This window comes from Trachypithecus francoisi, unplaced genomic scaffold (assembly GCF_009764315.1).
Source record: "Trachypithecus francoisi isolate TF-2019V2 unplaced genomic scaffold, Tfra_2.0 Lachesis_group7, whole genome shotgun sequence".
In the NCBI taxonomy this organism is placed as follows: domain Eukaryota; kingdom Metazoa; phylum Chordata; class Mammalia; order Primates; family Cercopithecidae; genus Trachypithecus; species Trachypithecus francoisi.
Window position 1 is genome coordinate 30,379,656 of NW_022681472.1, and position 22,590 is coordinate 30,402,245.

The 22,590-nt window shown below is 35.4% G+C and overlaps 1 protein-coding gene across 1 annotated transcript in view; it reads left to right on the top strand.

The window, feature by feature from the left end:
- Positions 1 to 6,027, top strand: part of PI15 (peptidase inhibitor 15) — a 30,017-nt gene extending 23,990 nt beyond the window's left edge. The window contains exon 5 of the mRNA XM_033202919.1: positions 77 to 6,027. Coding sequence (XP_033058810.1) covers positions 77 to 212 — 136 coding nt within the window. The 3' untranslated portion in view covers positions 213 to 6,027. The remainder of the gene's footprint in view (positions 1 to 76) is intronic.
- The last annotated feature ends 16,563 nt before the right edge of the window (positions 6,028 to 22,590 follow it).

Consider the following 22,590-nt stretch of genomic DNA (forward strand, 5'->3'; position numbering starts at 1 on the left):
ATATGGCTTAAGGACAATCTACTTTTAAAAAAGGGATGGGTTGCATTAAGGCTATCTTTTTTCTTTTCCCTTCTAGAGGCAACTGGATTGGAGAAGCACCATATAAAGTAGGGGTACCATGTTCATCTTGTCCTCCAAGTTATGGGGGATCTTGTACTGACAATCTGTGTTTTCCAGGAGTTACGTCAAACTACCTGTACTGGTTTAAATAAGCTTACTTTATCCTCCACGAAATATAATGATTTCTGGGAACATGGGCATGTGTGTGTATATATATATATATATTGAATTTTGCACATATTATACATATTTTGTGCTAATCTTGTTTTCCTTTTAGTATTCCTTTGTATAAATTAGTATTTGTCTAGCATGTTTGTTTAATCCTTTGAGATATCTGAAACATCAATTTCTATTTTCTGACCTCTAAGCCTAAATTAAGATATTGTATATGTAATGATGACATAGTTGATGCATCCAATCCTAAAATTTACATTCCAAAGGAATTATATCATTATGTTCCTAAGGAATGAGTATATATTTGACCTGTAAGTGTGTGTATGTATACATATACATATATATGTATGGATTTATATATGCACACAAACATATAATATGTGATGTTACACGTAGACAGTAATATGATTCAGTAGTCAACTTGACGGAAATTTTTAAAAAACTATTTTCAGATATACATGAGGTGATGGGACTTCTTTAGCACCCATTTCTATAATATCCACAAAATGTTAATTTGTAAAATAGCACTTAGTGATATCTGGAAATAATAATTTAATTAAGTAACCATGAATTTCATTCTGGAGATATATTTTCTTATTTGAGTCTGCCAAAGGATAATGCCAACGTATATCTTATGTAAGTTCTCAAATCATACCTTCCTCTTAGTCTCATTTTATTGAATCAGTCATCATGAGTTGAGCGTTTACTACAAGCAAGGCACTCTGCTGGTTATGTTCTGATAATGCAGAGATAATTAGACATGGTTCCTGCCCTCAAGAAGCTCACAAAATATTCAGGAAATAATGCTGACTGGTGATTTTGCTATAAAATTATTTTTGAAGGAAGCAGACACAGCAGTATTTACCTGTAGGTGGAGCAAGTAATAAGCCATGCAGTGCAATATATACATAAGGCTTCTGCTTCTCATGGAAATTTAGTTATGGTGCTTGGAATGAGAAGGGGAAGGGAAGAATTAACAAATGCCAGGATTTCTGGAGCAGATCCTAGAGCTGTGACTTTGGAAAAGAGAAAGTAAGACTGTCAGAAAACTAATGAAGTTCAAGAGAAATAAAATTCAGGGGACAGGTATGAAAAGTGTAATTGCACCTAACTACCAGATGGAGAGCTTCAGAATGGGCTATCCTTAGGGTCTAGTACATCTTGAGGCCTGTCAGCAGGAGGTGAAGGATTTCAGAAAGAGATGTGGAGGTGCTGAGGCCACCTCTATCTCTTTGTTGTTTAGCCTGTCATTGAATCAATCTATGTATCTTCTTGGGTCTTTGAGTATTGTACAAAAGATCCTTTGTGCACACCACATGCAGTCATGATTTTGTTAAAGTAGCCTTCTTCAGATGCTTTTCTAAGGGCTAGTTGCCAACTTTATTTTTGTGTTTCTGTAGAAGAAACATTTTCAGTTCTTCCCTGAGTCTGATCATGGAAATCCATTCAAAGTCACTATGAAAATTTTCCTCATGCAATTTGGAAATGCAGCATTTTCCTATCATGAAATCTCTTTCAGAGAGGAGAATACAACATATTGGTCCAGACATTTAACATATTGCACTTCAAGTACGTGTGTGTGTGTTTCATTCAGGTTGTGCAATGCTTCCATAGAATTACAGAACAATTAAATATGGTTAGTTCCAGAGTGCAAATAACAGAAGGAAGCTACTTGTTTAAAATTCCACACACATTTGCAGTTTCTTAGGTTGGATACTTTGAAAGATAACAGATCGTTAAATCCATTCAATGGTGAAGAAATACACCATCTGGAGATTGAGTCTACTTCTTAACGAATGACTGGCCCAATTATTCTTATAAATTGAATATGGTGACCAAATGCTTTGATATCATACCACTCTGCCTCTGTGGGCACATATGTAGATGCTACTAAAAATAAATATTTTTGAGATTAAAATGGAGAATAGAAGTAATTACATTATTTAGGTCTTAATGCAACTTTTTTCTAATATATCTAGACAATTGTAGGGGAAGCTCATTCGTTGGATATTTGCTTGATTTTATCTAGAAAGTTTTTCCTTCTTCGATTTTGCTATATTCATTCTACAGAAACAGCAATAAGTACTATTAAACAGAAGATGGCTACACTAAGTTCCAGTTTTGTTGCTGAATTGCTTCTGTGAGTTCACTTTTCAGTTCTAAGGAAGAATAATATTTGCTACATATTTCACAGGAGTTCTTATGAAGGTAAATTTACCAGATTAATAAAAATTCATGAATATTAAAATGTTCATTGATATTATGAAACATTTATTTGAGATTAAATTAAATTTTTCACGAGCCCCTCTTTGGCAGGAACTCTGTTTAATTCTTTGTATTTATCCCAGCTTCTTAAATGGTGGCTGTAACATAATAAATGCTTAATAAATGCTTACATGAATGGATTTTTAGAATTAACTAAAAAGCCAAGAATGGCAACAATTTACAGAAATCCCATCTTTCCATGCTTAAGACAAAAATGTCTTAAATACAAAGTTTTGATTGTATCAAAAATCCAGAGAAATCATCAAATATATCAGATTAAGACTAGCGTCTACACACTTAGGCAACAGTCCTTTCCAAACCATGACAAGAACTACAAGTTTATTTATAATTTAACAACTCAGCTGAAAATATAACGGGTATATTTGTTATTCTAACTCTATTTTTTAAAGTTAATAATATAAAGTGGCCATGTAAAATATTTTATTTTCCAGGCTAAAGCAAATGAAAGTTTGCTAGTATCAACACAGCCTGCCATATTTTTCACAGCATGCAACAATGGTGCTAAGATAACTATTTCTCACTGTAATTGCCAAAGGCAGAAAGGGTCTGGCTATAAGCTATTTCATAAGAGCAGCTTTAAATTGTCAGTATTAAGGTTTTCATGTGGAAAGGTATCATTAAAAAAAAAAAGTAATTGGCATACATATTTCATAGCATCGATCCTCCCTATGGTGTTGATTTTTTTATATGACCAGTAGAAAAATTTTAATATTCTCACAATACAGGTTTTGGGGCTTCCATATCATCAAGAGGCTGAAAAATTATAATTTTATAATTAAACTGATGGATTTCATTATAGAATTATCTGTGAGTTGTGTAGGCACCGTCTTAATGTTTCTGGTTATGATAGATAAGTTTGCTCAAAAAATGTGGATGAAGTCATTATTGTTCTTATTGTTTTTGCTTCTGTTCAGTTGTCTAAGCATCATCCTTTCTGTGGCCCATCACCCAACAGAGTTGCCCTACAAATTTCATTTGGCAGCGCCATAACATTCATTTGAAAAGTTCATGGAAACATTCATTTGAAAGTTCCATGCAACTTTAGCACAGAGTTGACCAAACACAAGTTCAATTTACACAGAATATTTGAATTGAAACAATAGATATTTTTCTCATAATATGCACTTGTGTGAAACCAACTTATCTACATAATGAAATCGTAAGTAAACATATTTAAGCCAGTTTACTTGTTCTGTGTTGATGCCGTGCTTGTGAAATACATGCACAAGCTAAACATAATTTGAATGGGACTATGAAGGAAAAATAATGCTTAGACTTTGGTGTAGGTTCTTCCTGTGTAGCCATATACCCAGGCTCTGCAGTATCAAACGATGCCAATCTTGACATAGATGGAAGCCCTTACCTACCAAAGTGATTAGGGAGACTAAAGTTACATTTGTCTTAATGTCTAACATTATCTTTGCTTTTATGTTTCATAAAAATTTGTCATTATTTGTGTTGGTGAAACATATAATCACGTCCAATCATTTGAACACATGCAAAACAATTTTTAAGATGATATTATTGTTTAAATTTGACTTATGGGAGATTAGTAAAAAACTTAGACGGTTTAACACTTCCCTGATTAATGGTGCTGAAAACACATTACAATTACCACATATCCTTGCTATCAGTTTTGAAGTTTCTTAGCAACTAAAGTTTTTTATTCAGTGTGAACTCTCAGTGTCTATTCTGGTGCTAAATATATGGTGCTAAATGAATTGTTAGTGTTGATGGCTTTAGTAATGCTCCTTTTATGCATTGTTAAAAGTGTTATCCATTGGATTCCTGATTCAGAAATATTAATAAAATCCTTTGTTAAATTAATCTTTACCAAAAATAGGCAAGTTAACTCTGTTGTTTTAATTCAACAGTCCAAAATTATTTAGATGTTACAGAATGTAAATATATTTCTTTGGGAGTTATTGATTTTCTTTTTAAAATCTTTTTATAGCTTGGAAATGTCCAAAGTCACGTATCACCTCAACTGGTTAGAGTGTCTGCAACTAATAATGTTGCAGGCACTGGCGCCCTCTGGTGGTTATGAGGACAAATTCTTAATGGCTACTTGACTTTACAGCAAAAGCCATTTCTGTTCCATAAAAATTTGTTGCGCGATATTAGAATTCTCATATATTTCCTAAATCTGACAGCACCTAAAAATATTTGATAATATTAACATGTATCTAAGAGGAAAGGAGAGTTAATATATTCTGGCACCCACTTTCCTAATTAATAATGTCTTCCATGATTTTCCAGGTCTGAGGCACTTATTAAAGTGCTCTTGTTTTTTTTTTTTCTGAATTAGGTATTGCTAAAATATATTTTTAAATTTAGTTAGCTTTATAAATACAATTAGAATTACATTTAATTAACAGAATTATAATTGTCTCACTTTCAGAAGTGATCATTTATTTTATTTAGCACAGTTCATAAGATAAAAAACATATAGAAAAATAAACAATTTCATATATAAAAGGATTATTTCCCCACCTTTAATTATTGGCCTATAATTTGACAATGTTATTTGGTCATATTATTGAACTATTGTATTATTCCATTCAAAGTCCTTCTAGATTGAAAAATGTATGTAAAAGCTTAGGATTATATCATCTGTAATTAATATAGATAATATTTTCCTGTAAACCTTCAGTTTAGGTACATAATTGGGTGTATCTCTTTTGTGATCTGGGTGTAATCTCTTTTGTAATCTGTTTTGACAGATTTCTGAAATTATGTTAGCATCATCAAGTAAGATTTACCTTGAAGCACTTTCCAAATTGATATTTCCAAACTTATTTTAAAGCAGTAGAACCTTTTTTATGAACCAAATCCCATGCAAAACTCCAACTTGTAGCATACATAAAATGGACTTACTTATTCCCCGTACCTTCTCCAGTGTCTAGGAATATTCTTCTCTGAGCCCTAGGATTGATTCTACTACACAGAGCAACATTAATCTAAATGGTTTAGCTCCCTCTTTTTTCTCTAAGAACAATCAGCTAATGAAAAAAAAAATTTGAAGGCCTAAATTATTCCAACGGTTGTTTCAGTTCAGTTTGTACATGTTAGCAGCCTTTTAGTTTGGAGGAGAATTAAATACTGTGCTAAACTGGTGCTTGGATACATACTGCAGCATCTTATGTTTTATTTGACAAACAGAATTTTGGTACCATAATATTTTGAGAATTAGAGATGATTGTGATGCATATATAAACACTATTTTTTAAAAATATCTAAATATGTCTCACATATTTATATAATCCTCAAATATACTGTATCATTTTAGATATTTTTTTAAACAGATTAATTTGGAGTTGTATTCATTACCTAATGCTGTGGCAAAAACGGTGCCTCTGATGTTGTGATATAGTGTTGTGAGTGTGTACATATATAAAACCTGTGTAAACCTCTGTCCTTATGAACCATAACAAATGTAGCTTTTTAAACTCCATCGTATTACTTTTCTTTCAATAAAAGAATATAATTAATTGTGTTGTTTTTGAAGTATATCTAATTGTTTTCTTTATTTTCATAATTTTAAAGTAGATTAGACACTAGATGAACTGGCCTGTTGGATGGACCATCTACCAGTTTTGATGAGAGATAATTCACTTTTCTAAAGCAACAATGATTGTATCTTTAATGCATCACCGAACACCAACTTTTCTATTTTTCTTTCTTCCTTCCCTTTCCTATTTTCTTCCCTCCTTCTTTCCTTCTTTTGCCACTAAATCCCCCAAAATATTTTGAGGTATCATTATAAAAGATATTTCCATGGAGGGAGAGGAAAAGAACATCAAGAAGTCCTGACTCAGGAAAACTGCAGCAGTTGACCATGAATATTTTTTTGTTCCTTCCTAGAGAGGGCTTCTAAGCCTTTCTAAGGGAGAGGCACCATCTCAGGCCACCAATCTGCCCAAGGCTGGAGACTCCCAGGGTGGCTCTTTCTTGTAGAGGGGTATCTCCTTCATCTCTAATGAGATGGTTGATCTCACAGGCCAGCTGAGTAAGACCAGAATCTAGGACTTCATTTAAATTTTTCCTTACCATTGAGAGAGCCTCACAAACTGAAGCCTTTTCAAAGAGCATCTCCCCCCAACCCTGTAGCTCTCTTTCAGCTTCTCTTTCTCTTGCTAGTTGTCCTTGCTCACTTCACTTCCTCCTATTTGAAGCCTCTGGTTTTCCACTCACAATTTTGCGAAGTTCTGTCATCTCTAGAGGAGGTGGGGTTCCATGCACTGATGGGTGTGTGTGTATGTGCATGCATGCATGTGCAGGTGTGTGAGGTGTGTGTGCCACAATTTCTAGCCCCACAGAGGCCTGACTGATGCTAGCAAAATCTCATCCTTCTATTCTTGGATAGCTCTGAAGGTAAAGAAATGGGGCGGGGGGTGATGACCCCATTCAGTCTTACCCACTGGTGAGCACTAATTAGCCTATGCTCTCATGAGAGGCAATGCCCCCTGACAAGGCAGACACTGGCTTTCCCAGATACAGCATTACTGTGCTCTTATGAGCAACACCTATTCCTGCTGTCATTTGACTCTGCCCTAGGTCCTTCTGAGACAGCAACCTTGGCACTGTGGTCCCACAGAGCACTGACTCTCTCCTGGGCCGTGCTTACATTTTGCAGGAGTGATTGGTCCTGCCTGGTTCTGTCTTAGCAAAATGGAGAGGTGGCACATATCCTCAGTTGAATATGTGTGACCCAAACTTTCTCCTTTGATGAAGGACAAGTGAAGTCCTGGCATGTTTCCTTCATTGACAGTCTAATAATTGAAGGGAACATACCAGCTTATGAAGGAACACATGGATTTTACCAAACTTAAGGGCAGACAGAAATTCATTCTGTGACTTTCTACATAATACATTGAACAATGTAGTTAATTATTTCAAAAATGATTTTTACTGAAAATATGCACATGAAAATGGTATAACTATACTTCATTCTAAAAGCGAAAAGGTATGTGAAAATTCTACAGGCTCTAGAATCCATCAGTATGCTGCAAAATTGTGTATGCATTTATGCTTTAACTCAGCAATTGCTCTTTTACACATCCATTCCAGAGATACACTGGCAAAATATGAAATGATATGTGTGTAATGTGATTCATTATAGCATGATTTGTAACTATTTGTAATAGTGTTAGCAAAACATCTATTCTAGACAGGGAGAGGTTGACAAGAGACACAAAGTAAGACATGGAATATGTCAGAGGGTAATCAACGCTATGGAGAAAACATAAGGCAGTATGAGGCAGAGGAAGAACAGGGAAGGAGGATGCTTAATTTTACCTAAGGAGTCAGGAAAGCCCTAATGAAAGTAACACTTCAGCAAATATATGAAAGATTTGCTGGAAATAGATAGCCATGTGGCAATTACACCTGGGCATCTACCATGTGGATTTCTGGGGAAGAAGTTTCCAGGCAGTGGAAGATGGAGGGCAAAGGCCTTGTGGCAGGACCTTGCCTATCTGGTCCGCAGGTATGCAGCAGAGGGGGAAAATAAAATAGTATTAAAAAGGGGGGCCTGGGCCGGGCGCGGTGGCTCAAGCCTGTAATCCCAGCACTTTGGGAGGCTGAGACGGGCGGATCACGAGGTCAGGAGATCGAGACCATCCTGGCTAACACGGTGAAATCTTGTCTCTACTAAAAAATACAAAAAACTAGCCGGGCGAGGTGGCGGGCGCCTGTAGTCCCAGCTACTTGGGAGGCTGAGGCAGGAGAATGGCGTAAACCCTGGAGGCGGAGCTTGCAGTGAGCTGAGATCTGGCCACTGCACTCCAGCCTGGGCGACAGAGCAAGACTCCGTCTCAAAAAAAAAAAAAAAAAAAAAAAAGGGGGGGGCCTGGTGCAGTGGCTCACGCCTGTAATTCCAGCACTTTGGGAGGCCAAGTTGGGTGGATCACCTGAGGTCCAGAGTTCGAGACCACCCTGGTCAACATGGTGAAACCCTGTCTCTACTAAAAATACAAGAAATTAGCCAGACATGGTGGTGGGTGCCTGTAATCTCGGCTACTTGGGAGACTAAGGCAGGAGAATCGCTTGAACTCTGGAGGCGGAGGTTGCAGTGAGCCGAGATCGCGCCATTGCACGCCAGCCCGGGCGACAGAGTCAAACTCCGTCTCAAAAACAAAAACAAACAAGTAAAAAATAAAAAATAAAAATAAAAAAAGAAGAAAAAAGAAAAGAGGCCAGAGATTTCTTAAAGGATGCAAAATTATGACTAGGTAATAGGAATAAGTTTTATGTTCTATACCACCATAGGATTACCATGGTTAACAATAATATAGAGTTTCAAATAACTACAAGGAAGATATTGAATATTGCCAACACAAAAACTGATGTTTGAGATCATTACCCTGATCTGATCACAATATATTACATGTATCAAAAAACCTCACTGTGTGCCCCAAAAAACGTACACTTATGTGTCAATTAAAAAAAAAAAGAAAATGAGGACAGGGAGGTCACAAAATACTGTGTGGACTCGATTATTGTAAGGACTTTGACTTTTATTCTGAGTGAAACAGAAAGTCATTGAGAGTTTTATGCAGAAAAGTGCCATGATTTGACACATTTCAGAAGGATCACTATTTTCACCATGCTTAAAATAGACTGTAAAGAGGCAGAGAGGTCACCTTCATTAGGATCTTGCTCTGTCAATCATCTTTTATTTCTCTGGTAGATTTACTCTTCTTCCAAGCCCAGAAGAGCATACATAAAACAGCCACTGTCTTATCCACTGTTTAGTCCCTGACCACTCAGACTCATGAATGTGCCTCACATAGTCATTGACTTCATTTTTTGATCAGATTATTAGATTTTTCCTATAGAGTTGTTTGAGGTCCTTATATATTCCGGTTATTGATCCCTTGTCGAATGGGTAGTTAAAAATATTTTCTCTCATTCTTCAGGTTATCCCAATTGCCTGCTTAATCCCTGGCCTCTTGCAATTCATTCATTCTACAAACATTTTTTAGTATGTTTCACATGTTAGGTACTATTTAAAATAAAAATCACGCATGTGTATACCTGCCAGAAACTTATGTTGTGGTGGTAGGTGGCAGAAATACAGAAATCACTAAGTGTATAATAAAATGTCCAGTGGAGATCATTGCTACGAAGAAAAATGAAACGGGAGGACAGAGAGGATGACGGGCCCGTGGGTACCTGAGCTGGTCAAGAAGGGTCTCGCTGAAGAGGTAAAATTTGAGCCAACACCTGAGTGATGTCCACTCTTCCTCAAATGCAACTGTGCCTTGAAAGAATTGTATGATTTCACTGAAAATAACTAGAACTTTTATTGTCTTTCTTCATTGTTTCTGTTGAATTTAAGGCAGTTTTCATTTGATTTTTCTTGAAATTCTTCTTCAGTTCTGTACTATCCTAGTTGACCTCTATTATCTCTGGGACTTTGAGTGGTTTAATGAGGAATCCATATCCCCGAGGACAAGCCTGACATGTCACTCTGCGGTTCAAATACTTTTCTTTGCTTCTTTCTCCTTATAGAATAAATGCAAACAGCCTTTATTTTCATTTAACTGCCCTCATGCTGAGGCCAGTTTATTGCTTTATATTTATATTTATATTTACAGCTTATTGCTGCTATGCTTCACATTTTTTTCTAAGGATAAACTGATACCTGGTATCACTTATATCCTCTTCCATACTTCCTAACATCTCTGCTGAGTCTCATACAGTTTACATTGCCTGGGCATGTGCGGGACAGCACAAATCTATCATGGCTTTAATTTTACCTCTTCTGGGTGTCTTTGATTTCCCCATTTATAAGCATACTTTCCTTTGAACCCGAACAGCACTTGAATGATATCTCTATTCTTGCATTTACCTTCCAGTTTCTCTTACTGCATAATCATAAACATCCTGAAAATATCTGTAGTACACAACAAGGTCTGTGCTAGGGTCATCTTTGTATTACAAACTATTAGCACAGAATAGCCATTCACCATTGAAAGAACTGATTCTTTTGTTCAGGACTGTGGTCAAGCTGTCATATTATTTCTGCCATAGTCATATACCTGCAGGTACATGAGTGACTAACAGATGCCACTCTTGTAGCTATCTGCAGTGGCCTACTTCTGTTGCAAACTTATGGGAACTTAGAGTAGTTACATCATAGGAATATTAAATATATTTTTTCCATTAGTCATATTAAATATAGAGAAATAGACAATGTTTGTCAAAGAAATGTCTGTCAAATGCAGAGAATATGTGAATGATTTTTAGTTTTCCAATCTTTGACAAACTAATGTAATTCATACTTCAAGTGGACCAGTGAGTGTGTGGTGATGTTTTCAAAGATATTTGAGAATAAAGTTGAAGAGAAACACTGACTAAATAAGAGTAAGAAACAGATATAAGGGTTGTACATTTTTTCAAAAATGGTTCAAGGCTCTTCTTTAATTAAAAGTATTTTCGGGCTGGGTGGTGTGGTTAATGCCTGTAATTTTAGCACTTTGGGAGGCCAAGATGGGTGGATCAACTGAGGTCAGAAGTTTGAGACCAGCCTGACCAACATGGTGAAACCCCATCTCTACTACAAATACAAAAGATTAGCCGGGTGTGGTGGCATATGCCTGTAATCCCAGCTATTCGGGAGGCTGAGGCAGGAGACTCGCTTGAACCCGGAAGGCAGAGGTTGCTGTGAGCTGAGATGGTGCCATTGCACTCCAGCCTGGATGACAGAATGAGACGCCGTCTCAGAAAAACAACAAAACAAAACAAAACAAAACAACAATAAAAAAGTATTTTCAAAGATCATTTCTACTTAGTATAAATTTAAACATCAATTACAATAGAATAGCTGATGCCCTTGTTAAGTAAATATTTATGGCAAAAAATAACTTTATAATTCAAATAATTCTTAATACCCTCCAGTAAATAAATATTTTTTAGGGCATTTCAAAGCACCTATTCTATTTCCTAGTTTTTTTTTTTTTTTTTCTTAACAAGCACAATGCACAAACAAAACATTAAATAAAAAGTATAATGGTATCACCTTCTATATGTTTCATATACATGCATATTTTTACATATTAAAAAACAGTCCACATTATTTGCATTCTACTCATTTCACAGTGGAAAACCTAGCTAGTTACATTCTAGAATGAAATGTACTGTAATGCAATTTTTTTTTTTTTTTTTGAGATAGTGTCTCCCTCTGTCACATAGGCTGGAGTGCAGTGGCATGATCTTGACTTACTGCAACCTCCGCCTCGTGAGTTCAAGCGAATCTCGTGCCTCAGCCTCCCAAGTAGTTGTTATTACAGACTTGCACCACAACATCCGGCTATTTTTTGTATTTTTAGTAGAGACTGGGGTTTCACCATGTTGGTCGGGCTGGTCTTGAACTCCTGACCTCTGTTGATCCGTCAACCTCAGCCTCCCAAAGTGCTGGGATTACAGGCGTGAGCCACTACGTCTGGCCTATAATGCAATATTAAATGAGAATATCAAGTATACCTTAGGAAGACCTGGGGTTTGTGGGTAGGTATGGACTCTTAGACTTTCTGACTGAGATAATCTCTGAAACAAATCCTCTCTTCCTATTCCTGTTCTCCATAATCGTGAGATTTTTTTCCCCAAATTGATGTAAGACATTTGGCAATACACTTAAAGTTTTAAAACTCTAATCACAACATATTAAAAGAAAACTGCACCTGAGCACATCATATTACTAAAAATCAAAGACAATGAAAGGTTTTAAAGCAGCTGAAACAAATGACAATAGTTATTAATGGTGCAAAAAGAAGACCAAAGGGTGATTTTCAGTAGAAACTTTGAATGATGGAAGGTAAAAGAATAACATCCTTAAAGTATTAAATGCAGAAAATCTCCAAACTGAAATTCCAAACCTGTAGGCCTTATCATTCAAAAATAAAAATGAAATAACATATTTGCAGATTGAAAGAAAAAAGTTGAGAGAATTATTGCCTGAATACACTAATGGGTGTTCTTCAGACACAAGGAAGATGATACTAGATGAAAAAAGTAAACTATAAGAATAAATAAATAATGCCAGAAAGGTGAATACAAAGGGAATATAAATGAGTATTAACTGTTTAAAATGAGAACAATAATGATGTCTTATGGGGTTTATAATGTGTATACAATAATATATATGACAACAATAATACAAAGTGGGGAGGAAAATAGAGTGTCTTGCATTGATTAGGAAATGGTAGTTGTATTAATTTAAGTAGTAAGTTAAGAAACCATATAATCTCTATAACAATTATTGAAGGAATAATAGAAGAATGTAAAAATAAAAATCTAATAGAGCAGGAAAATGAGAAAAAATGGATTACTCAAAAGAAGTCAAAAAGAAAGAATTAGGAAGCAAAGATGAGACACAGAGAAACAATGGCTGGATTTTACAATTCAAGTTGTATATCAGTAATTACATTAAATAGTTATTTTATCTTGATTTTATGGAAAAATACAAAAATTACAAAATTTTAGGCAACAAGCCATGTATTTTCAATGTAAAGATATGGCAGAACTAAAAATGTAGAATTCAACAATCATCAGGGGAGGTTGGAGCACTTGTCTCAATAATTGACAGAATCAGCAGTCAAAAAAATCCAAGAGAGACCTAGAAGATCGGACCTACCTATATGACTTATTTGTACATATAGAAGACTTTATCCAACAACTGCTTAACAATGTTCAATATATGTGTCAATGGATCACTTATCAAATTGGACCCTATAATAGGCCAGAAAGCAAGACTAAGCAAATTTCAAAAGATTACAATCACACAGATTCTGTATTCTTTATATATATATAATGTATATATGAACAGCTTATGTATTTTATTACCAAAATATATTTATTCCAGAAATTTGAAAAAATTTGAAACCAATAAATCCAAAACCCATTTGAAGTTGGTTTGCCATCCAGAAGTCAATTAATATAATTCTAATCATTATCACAATAAAGACAAAAATTCATATATCATTTAAATAGAAGTAGAAAGATAATTTGATAAAATTAATGAACTATCATAAAACAATAACAAAAACCTCTCATTGTTTGGAAAAGTAACCCTCCTTAATCTGATAAAAGATATTAACAAATGTCTTACTGCTACCATCATATTTAATCTGGTTAAATATTGAACAATTTTCTACGAAAGCCAAGAATGAAACAACTATATGTATTATCATCACTTTTATTCAACATTGTACTGAAGTCTTATCCAGTGTAACATGGCAAAGAAAAAAATATATATATATAAAGAGAGGAAAGGGAATATTTGAGTTACACTATTAATGCAAGACATGATTGTGCACATATAAAATCTAGAAGAATATCCAAATAATTAGAATTAATAAGTATGTTTGACAAGGTCATTGAATATGCAAATGTAAGTTTTACTTTCTGCTTATCAGCAACAAAAGCTAAACATTAAATTAAAAAATATTTATAATAATGCCAAAAAACCAAATACTTAGTTATAAATTTAATAAAATATGTGTAAGACTTTTACTCTGAAATTTTAAAAAGCAATTGAAATGTATAAATCATTTTTAAACATTGAAAAATTCAGTATTTTTAAGATGCCAGTACCCTACTAGTTGATCTGTAAATTCAATGTAGTCCCCACTAAAGTTCCTCTGTGTATGTGTGTGTGTGTGTGTCTGTGTGTGTAAATTGACCAACTGAATATGAAATTTACAGGAAAATGCAAAGACCTAGAATAGCCAAAAGTCTTGAACTGAACGAACAAAATTGAAAGTACTTTACCAGATCTCAGGACTAATTTTACAATTAGAGTAGGTAAGTCAGTGTAGTATTGGCATAAGAATACTAAAATTCAAATAGAGTGACGAGAAACAAACTCATATGTATATGTGTGTTTGTGTGTGCGTGTCTGTGTTTCCTGATTTATAACATAAGTACTACTGCAATTCACTGGGGAAAGGTTGATATTTTCTATAAATTCTTCCTTATAATTTGACTATCTATTTGAAAACAAACAAACCAATAATATTAAGCCTTACCTCACACCATACACAAAAATTAATTTAATTTACAGAACTGTAAGCAAAAATTAAACATCAGGTTTCTGTAAGAAAACCTAAGAAAATATCTTCATAACTTTGGGAGAGACAAACACTCCTTAAACAGGACACAATAAACATTTACTCAAAAAATAGAATTATTTATTAATATAAATGAATTTTATTAAAATTAAGACCTTTGCCTATCAAAAGATGGCATCAAGAGAATAAAAAGGTAAAGCATAAGCCAGGAGAAATAACTTATAGTGCACTTCCAAAAAAGTATTTATACCAGAATTGTTGAATAAATCAAAAAGAAAAAGATATTCGAATTCTAAAAAATCTGACAAAAAATTTAAATTTTTATCTTCCAAGATTTAATTGGTTTTTACTCAAAATTGCTTGGTTATTATTTATGGTATCTTATTCTATTTATATTTTTATAGGCTTCTTTTAATTTTTTGAATAAATGAAAGGTAGTTATTTTATAGTCTGCATTTGCTACTTCTAATATCTGCATTAGTTGCAGGTTTGTTTTAGTTGCGATTTTTTTACATAAAGCCCTCCCTTGCTTACACACAAACAACACACACACACCAGGAACTTTACCTGTAGATTATTTGAGGCCTGGGCTGAAGCTGAGTTTCTCTAAGACGGCTTTGCTTCAGTTACCACTTTAAATTAAGTTCCTGGATTCAGATTTTTCAGACTGCCAAGATAGAGTGGATTCAGACTGAAACGTTGGTCATGTAAGGGCTAGCTTGTGGTTATAAAGTCTCAAGGACGATTTTATTATCTTACCACTTACTGCCAAGATCAAGTCAGCTAAGATTTCCTGCTGTTCATTTCTGTGTGCTGGGTTTATTTCTCATCTGCTCTTATACTGCTGGGGTCCAGATTTACCTGAAGTCTCCTATGAGAATATCCAGTTGCTTCCCCTTTTATTAAATTGTTCTGCAGATTCCTTCATTTTTTATCAGTCCAGTGATGCGCTAAAGCAAGTAAGTATTTTATACAGAATTTTAATGATTTTAAGTATGAGGGTTTCTGAAGATATTTATTTTATTACTTGGCTAGAAGCAAGGTTGCATCTTTGCACTAACTTTAAATCTAAATAGGGTTTGGATGAATAGTTGTGTAATACGAGGAAGAGATCTTCAGCTAGATCTTCGTCTAGTAGGTAAGCCAGAATTTGAACCCATGTAAATAAATTCTAGAATATGTTCTTAACCAATACTAAATTTCTTCAGCTGATGACTAGTGAACTAATGAAATTTAATAAATGTTGAATAATGACATTGCCCTTAGTTAAATATTGAATAATTAGTTGAAAATACTGCATAGAGATATAGTAAAACTCAAGTGAATGTAGTTGGAGTAAAGAAAATTAAGGAATCTTGTCTTAGGTGAACTCTCCATATGTTGCTATGTTTACTCATAATTACATGAGGAGAAATGATCTGGTTTTGGATCTAACATTTGACACTAAATCATCAAACACTTTTGCATTAATGTTTTTGATTCTTCCTTGAAGGTAGGAGTTTTGCTATAAATAATTTAATTTTTGATGTACTCTTAAAAATTTTTAAGTAAGATTTTTTTTACAGTTTTTTAATTCTTCCAAATCAGAATAAAGGTTTCATTTTTGCTATTTTAATTTTGTAAAAAAATGTATTAAACCACTAGAGTTTTCCCGCCTTCTCCATTGAAAGATTGGTAGGTTATTTTCCTACTTAAATTATTCTCTTTTAGAGATTTTATCAAATTTATAACAGTCTTGTCAAACAGAGATTTCCTTCCTCAAGTTTAAAATAGTCTTTGTTTCGTAATTCCAGTTTTCATTGATAGATGGTTGATAAAAACTCCAATATATATTTTAAATATAACAATGAAAGTCCATTTGCTTTTATGTACAGCTAAAATACCTCTGGCACCTACCATATGTCACACACACACACACACAAAACTTGCTTTTAGTTGTCTTAGATAACTTTTTTGATTCTAGAATTTTGTGCAAATAGGAATAGTTTTCTAATTCACAATTTTAGATGCTGAAGTTAACTAAATTCCAATACGAATTTAAAAAATAGAAGTAATAGAAGTAATAGGTGATTTAAGTACAATGCAGTACAATGTAAATGGGTATAGGTTTTTGAATAAATGCTATTTTGTTACTCCAGAAGACGAATTGGATGTTCAGAGTTGAGCGAAGGGCAGACTGAGAGTTGGGGAACATTAAATAGAAGTCAAAGAATACACAAGGTAACATTTTTAGAACAGCAAACACAAGCTAATGTTAACTTTTGCTTTGTCAAGTAGGTTCACTTTTTCTTTAGAATACTTGTGTTGTTGTTTTGTCACAAGATGGAGTTTGTCTACTGGTTATCTAAGGTTCACAAGTAGTTACAGAAAGCGGCCTAATTTGAGATTTGCCTTGCAAGCATTGGATTTTGTATTGATGAATCATTCAGCAGAAACTTGGATAGAAGAAGTGATTTGAGAAACAATGTAAGGAGATAACACGAAATACCTTTTTTTGCTATCATTTCGTGTTATAAAACATTAACTTATTTTTTAAAAGTGAATTAAATCTTCAGTACACTTCCACTTAAGGCTTTCACGTCAACGAAAAGGAAAAAAAAAATAATTTCAAAGAAATTTTCATGGAATCCTGAGAGAACTTTAGAAAAAAATAAAGATTTCTGGTAAAAAAAAAAACATATGTTACCAAGACATTATTATTGCTATGGGAAGAAGAGCCTATGAAACTAGAACAGTAATACACACTTGATTCAATATGAGCAATAAGTAGGAAAGGCTGTCTTTTCTGTTCTAATTTGTAGTGTTTTGTCTTTTTCACCATATTTGCTAAATGGGAAACAATAGAGCGCTTTTGGGCATGGACTATGAATGGACAAATTCCACATTGATATTTCCCCTAAAATGTAAGTATGTTCATTAGTAAGACCATGTTAGCCCCTGGAAGGGATCCTCTTGAGTCAAGCTCAGCTCAGTTTAGAAACTGGCCATGCCTACAATTAGTTTCAGTGCTTATTTTTTAATGTGATTATTCTTGCATCACAGCCAAAGGAACCCAGAATTAGTTGACAGGCTTTTTACTTAAAATGGTTGTCTTTAAAGCAATTTCCCCAGTTAATTTGTTTTGCTGCCATCAGTTAAACTGAGGTTAAAAGAAGAAATATCTCCAATAAACTACTGCCAATCAAGCACAATTATCCACTGCTATGGCAGCAATTCTAGACCATAAAAGAACTTCCAATGCTTCTTGAAATCAAAATATGAGAGGATGAAATTATTTTCCATTCAGTCATTATTATCTTCTTTGGATAAAATGTTTCAATTTCACCAGATTCCTCAGATCTGTTTCTTTTTAGTATTTTGTTCAAAAGTTGACCCCCCACCCCACCCGGATGGTGTCATTTCCCAGAACAAATAAGCATTCCCAGTAACCACCGCCGGCAGTTGGGCTGGTTCTTGGGCAGTAGTCTCAGTGCCTGCTTATACACAATAATTTTTCAAAAGGTAGGAAACCAATTTCTGGCTTAGAGAGAACTTAGGGAAAAGAAAACAAACAAACAAACAAAAAAACTAAACACAGCTTACCTTCTCTTTGACCTATTTATAACGTATCTGTGCATTCAGCAAATAAGTCCATTAATACTTTGAGCCCTTAATAAGCAAGGGAAGCCCACCCAGCTTCACTGCACATATGCTTATAGGCTCACCTGATCTTAATATAACTAGCCCCCTTTCTGTACTCTCTCCACCACATTGAATGGAAAACTGGATGACTTCCTCACTCTGAAGTTCAACTAGCTCTGTGTCTTTTAAGGAGCCACTTACTTTATTGAAACAGTGATTGGAAAAGTCTTTCAGTGCCTAAAAGATTTGCTCTGTTTCAGAGTTTAAACAAGAGGTGGACGCTTTGCTAAGGCACTGAGGGGAGTATGGCTATAATAAACCCATTCTCTCATTCTCATTTGGGGTTGGCCTCAGTGTTGGCGCAGTCTTTCTAAGGAGTATATGAGTTTTTCACACACTACAGATAATACCCTTGTCTTCATATTCTGTCTTTTTGCACACATGAGTATATCAGGGACATTTTTATGGAGGCTACTGCAGTCTCAGCTTATACCAACACAAAAACAAAACAAAACAAAAACCTTCTTTGGGTGTTGTGGAAGAATAAGAGAGTCAGTGATGTTTTTCCAGTGGAGTCTGCCACTCTGACCCTCTTCGTAACAGGTGGGAAAAGTTTTCTTTTATACTTTGCCCTTCTTCCACAGAGGTTCAACACCACTGGCAGGACAAGGTGATGAAAGAATGAACTGAAGGTTTCTGGAAAGTGAGTTTGTGTGAGTGAAGACAAAGGAATATGAGCCATTGTGATGTCCTGGCAATCTCTCATGCTTGAGTCTTTTGCTGTTCTATGTTCCCAATATTTTGGCATGAATTCATTCAGGAATGTCTAATTGGCAGGACATGTTGTATACACGGATTGTTTTGGTTTATTTTTGGCTACAGTATTTATGATACTTACTTCTCCTCCTATTTGCAAGAATTCAGCTTGAAGAAAGACAGTCAATGAGGCTTGTCTGAGGAGTTGGCCACAGAGAATCCCATATTCTAGACCAGTTTCTGCCACATGGTGGACTGCAAAATAGGCCTGTGGATTGGACAGCCTCTTTTTTGTTGCTCTATAGTACCAACTGCTCTTTCAGTCTTTAAGTCCCATAACTCTCAGATAGTGTCACTTAAGACTTAGGCTAACACTAAAGGTCTGGGGCCTTCTACTTAAGCAAGAAGACAACAAGAGAACTTAGATCAGTGCTAGGTGAACTTCCATAGCACTACATGATATCTTTTGGATCTGTGTCCCCACCAAATCTCCATCAAATTGTAATCCCCAGTGTTGGAGGTGGGGCCTGGCAAGAGGTGATTAACTCATGGGAGCGGATTTCTCGTGAATACTTTAGGATTCTCCCTCTTGGTACTGTCCCTGTGATATTGAGTTCTCATGAGATCTGTTCGTTTAAAAGTGTGTGGCACCTTCCCCTTCTCTCTCTCCTGCTTCTGTTCCTGCCAGCTAAGAAGCCTGACCCCCCTTCACCTTCTGCCATGATTGTAAATTTCCTTAGGCCTCCCTGGAAGCCAAGCAGATGCCAGCACCATGCTTCCTGCACAGCCTGCAGAACTGTGAGCCAATTAAACCTCTTTTCTTTATAAATTACCCTGTTTCAGGTAATTCTTTATAGCAATGTGAGAATGGACTAATGCACAACTGGTGTCAAATTTTCCTCTAATTTGGTCTTGAGGTCTCTCTCTCTGGAGAGTGACTATAATTCTAGCCCTGACCTGATGGCTCCAGGGGAGGTTGTCATGGATGTTTACAGAATGCCTTTCATGGGATGCTTCTTTATCCTGGTGGATGGCCTAATACCTAAGTGTCTAACCTCTGATCAGGTGTTTCTCTTACAGGAAACTTGTTTATACTAGCAGGTGCCCTCGAAGCTCTTGGCTGGCCTGTGTTCGGTTTATTCCAACAAAAATAGCCACTCTCTAGGAGGGCCCTGAGCAGGAGGAGAGTTGTGCTCGAGTGTGCCCATCAGGTGAGATGCAAAGAAGGCCACACAACAAAACACATGAAATAACACAAATGGTGTATTACTTAACAGATTCAGAGAGAAGATGGTAGCACACTTTGCAGGGCCAATGTGAAGGGGAGAACGGGAACACTCGGCTCAACCAGCAGGTGAGAAGCAAGTGAGAGAGACAGAAGGACTGTAGTGCAAGACCTCACTGGGGTCCAGGGCATTGCCCAAGCAGATTACCTGCAGGGAGTTCTAATTAGTTGACCTACAGCAAGCAGGCACAAGTTTTGTGGATCACTGTGACCTGTCTGAATAATCCATGCAAGGTGTGGGGATCAGTGGGGTGAGTCAAGAGAATTGTACCCATCTGTCCTTAGGGAGGTGGTTTTACTGGGAGGTGGTTGTCTAAGGCAGATATCTGGATTGATCCTACTGAAAATTGGGAGGAGTTGAAGAACTGGAAACTGTGTTCAAAAGTGACTAAGCTCTACTTTTGTTATGAGAAAGTACAACTCTTATTCAAAATTACAAGAATTCATTCCAACCAGTCACTCTAGGACCTTGGTATTCTAGCCCCCCAGTACTTGAGTTTGCCTTTTCTGCTGGCTTTTCCTTTTTGTCCTTAGGTCTCCATTCACCAGGCTCCTAATTGGTTCTTCTAGTCCTTCCACTGAATGAAGTTCCACCTCTGAACTCCAGTCATCTTGTGACTTTGTATGCGTTATCATGGAAAATCTGCTGTGAAACTACACATGTACAGTTCAACTTGAAACTTTAAGGTTGATTGACTGCATTTTTTTGGCTCAAGCCACCACTGCTGAATAAATGAAATTCTAGGTACCAGAATGTGAAATGCCTAACAGTTCCTGTGTACGCATGTGTTTTTCTCTTTTAATTGATATCCTGATTTTAGACCAACTTCAGACTTGCATCTATTGGACAAATAACCCTGATGCTCTCGTTTTCTTTATCCTCAGTCCTGGAGAGGGGTGAGGAAGGGAGGAGAGTAGGTAGGAGAGAGGCTTTTGTGAACTTTTAGCTTACCCCCTCCTAAATCCTTCTGCTCCATCCCAGTACTGTCCAAGCAAGCTTCATACTGGCTTTCTAAAACCTCCAGAACATAGAAGAGGCAGAATAGCATAATGGTATTCACTCTGGAGCCAAAGGTCTTGATTGACTCTGACTCTGAGACTTCGAAAATTATTTATTCTCATTCTGTGCAAAAAGGTTCTTAGTAAAAATCCTGCTGATAAAACTGTTGGAAGCCTGGAAGAATAGTCTTCTCTTTCATCTCGAACAACCCACTAAAACACATTTTTAATCTTTTCATTGTAAATATTTCATTTGTGTTTAGTGATCTCAGATTTTCCATATTCTGATCAAAATTATCAAATTCTTCGATGGTAGGCAATTCTACACTCCTATATCATATATTTAGATATTTTTAAAATTATTATGTATTCCTATAATAATAATGGTATTTATCATTCTAACTTTTTATTCTGCTTTTTACAATACCTGACAGGTAGGTATTCAACGACTACCGATTAACTGATTATATATAAGCATAAATTAATTAACTAGTTAATCCACTCTGGATTCACTAATTCTGTAGTCAATGTGAAATCTCAATCTAATGATCAAATTATATCTCAACCTATCTCAGTCTAAAGATGTTGATCATAGTTTCTGTCCCTAAAACTTCCAAATCTGCCTGGAAGCATTGGTGACTCCTAATGAGCCTCTTTTTAAATTATAGAAGTAAGAAACTGCACAGGTTTCAGGACAAATTATCCACCAACCACAAAGAATGGAAATAAAGAGAAAATCAGATTTGAGTTGTAATGCTTCTGATTGAAAAATCAGTAACAGAGGAAAGCTTAGTGTTTTATAGGAGCACAGATGTGCATTAAATTTTGTATAGCCATGCTATCAGAGAAGCAGAGGTAGGTCATCAAATGAACTGCAAATGATAAGAGTTTTGCCAAAGGGAAGCGCATTCCAGGCAAAAGAAATAGCAAGTATAAATAATGAATTTGTAAAATTTACAGAATTAATCTCCTAACCAGTGATACAATTCTTCTTAGACTTTGTAAACTTTTGTAGAATGCTTTGTTAAAATTTCTTAAAGTTATATTTCATTCACTAGCATTAAAAAAGTACTTTTATTAATTAATTAATCTGTCACTTCTTCAATAATAAGAGTAGATATTTTCTCCTAGAAATGTTGCCAGTATCCTGCTGAGTTTAGCCACCTGTCACCCACTTTCTCCCCGTGTTCAATCACACATGCCTGTGAAATGTCTAACTGTGATTTTGCCCTAATGAGAGGAAATCCATAGAAAGTTTACTCAAATGAACTTTAAACAACTATGGGAGATAATTAGGTACAGGTCTATTTTCACAGGCTTTGTGAATCATATTGG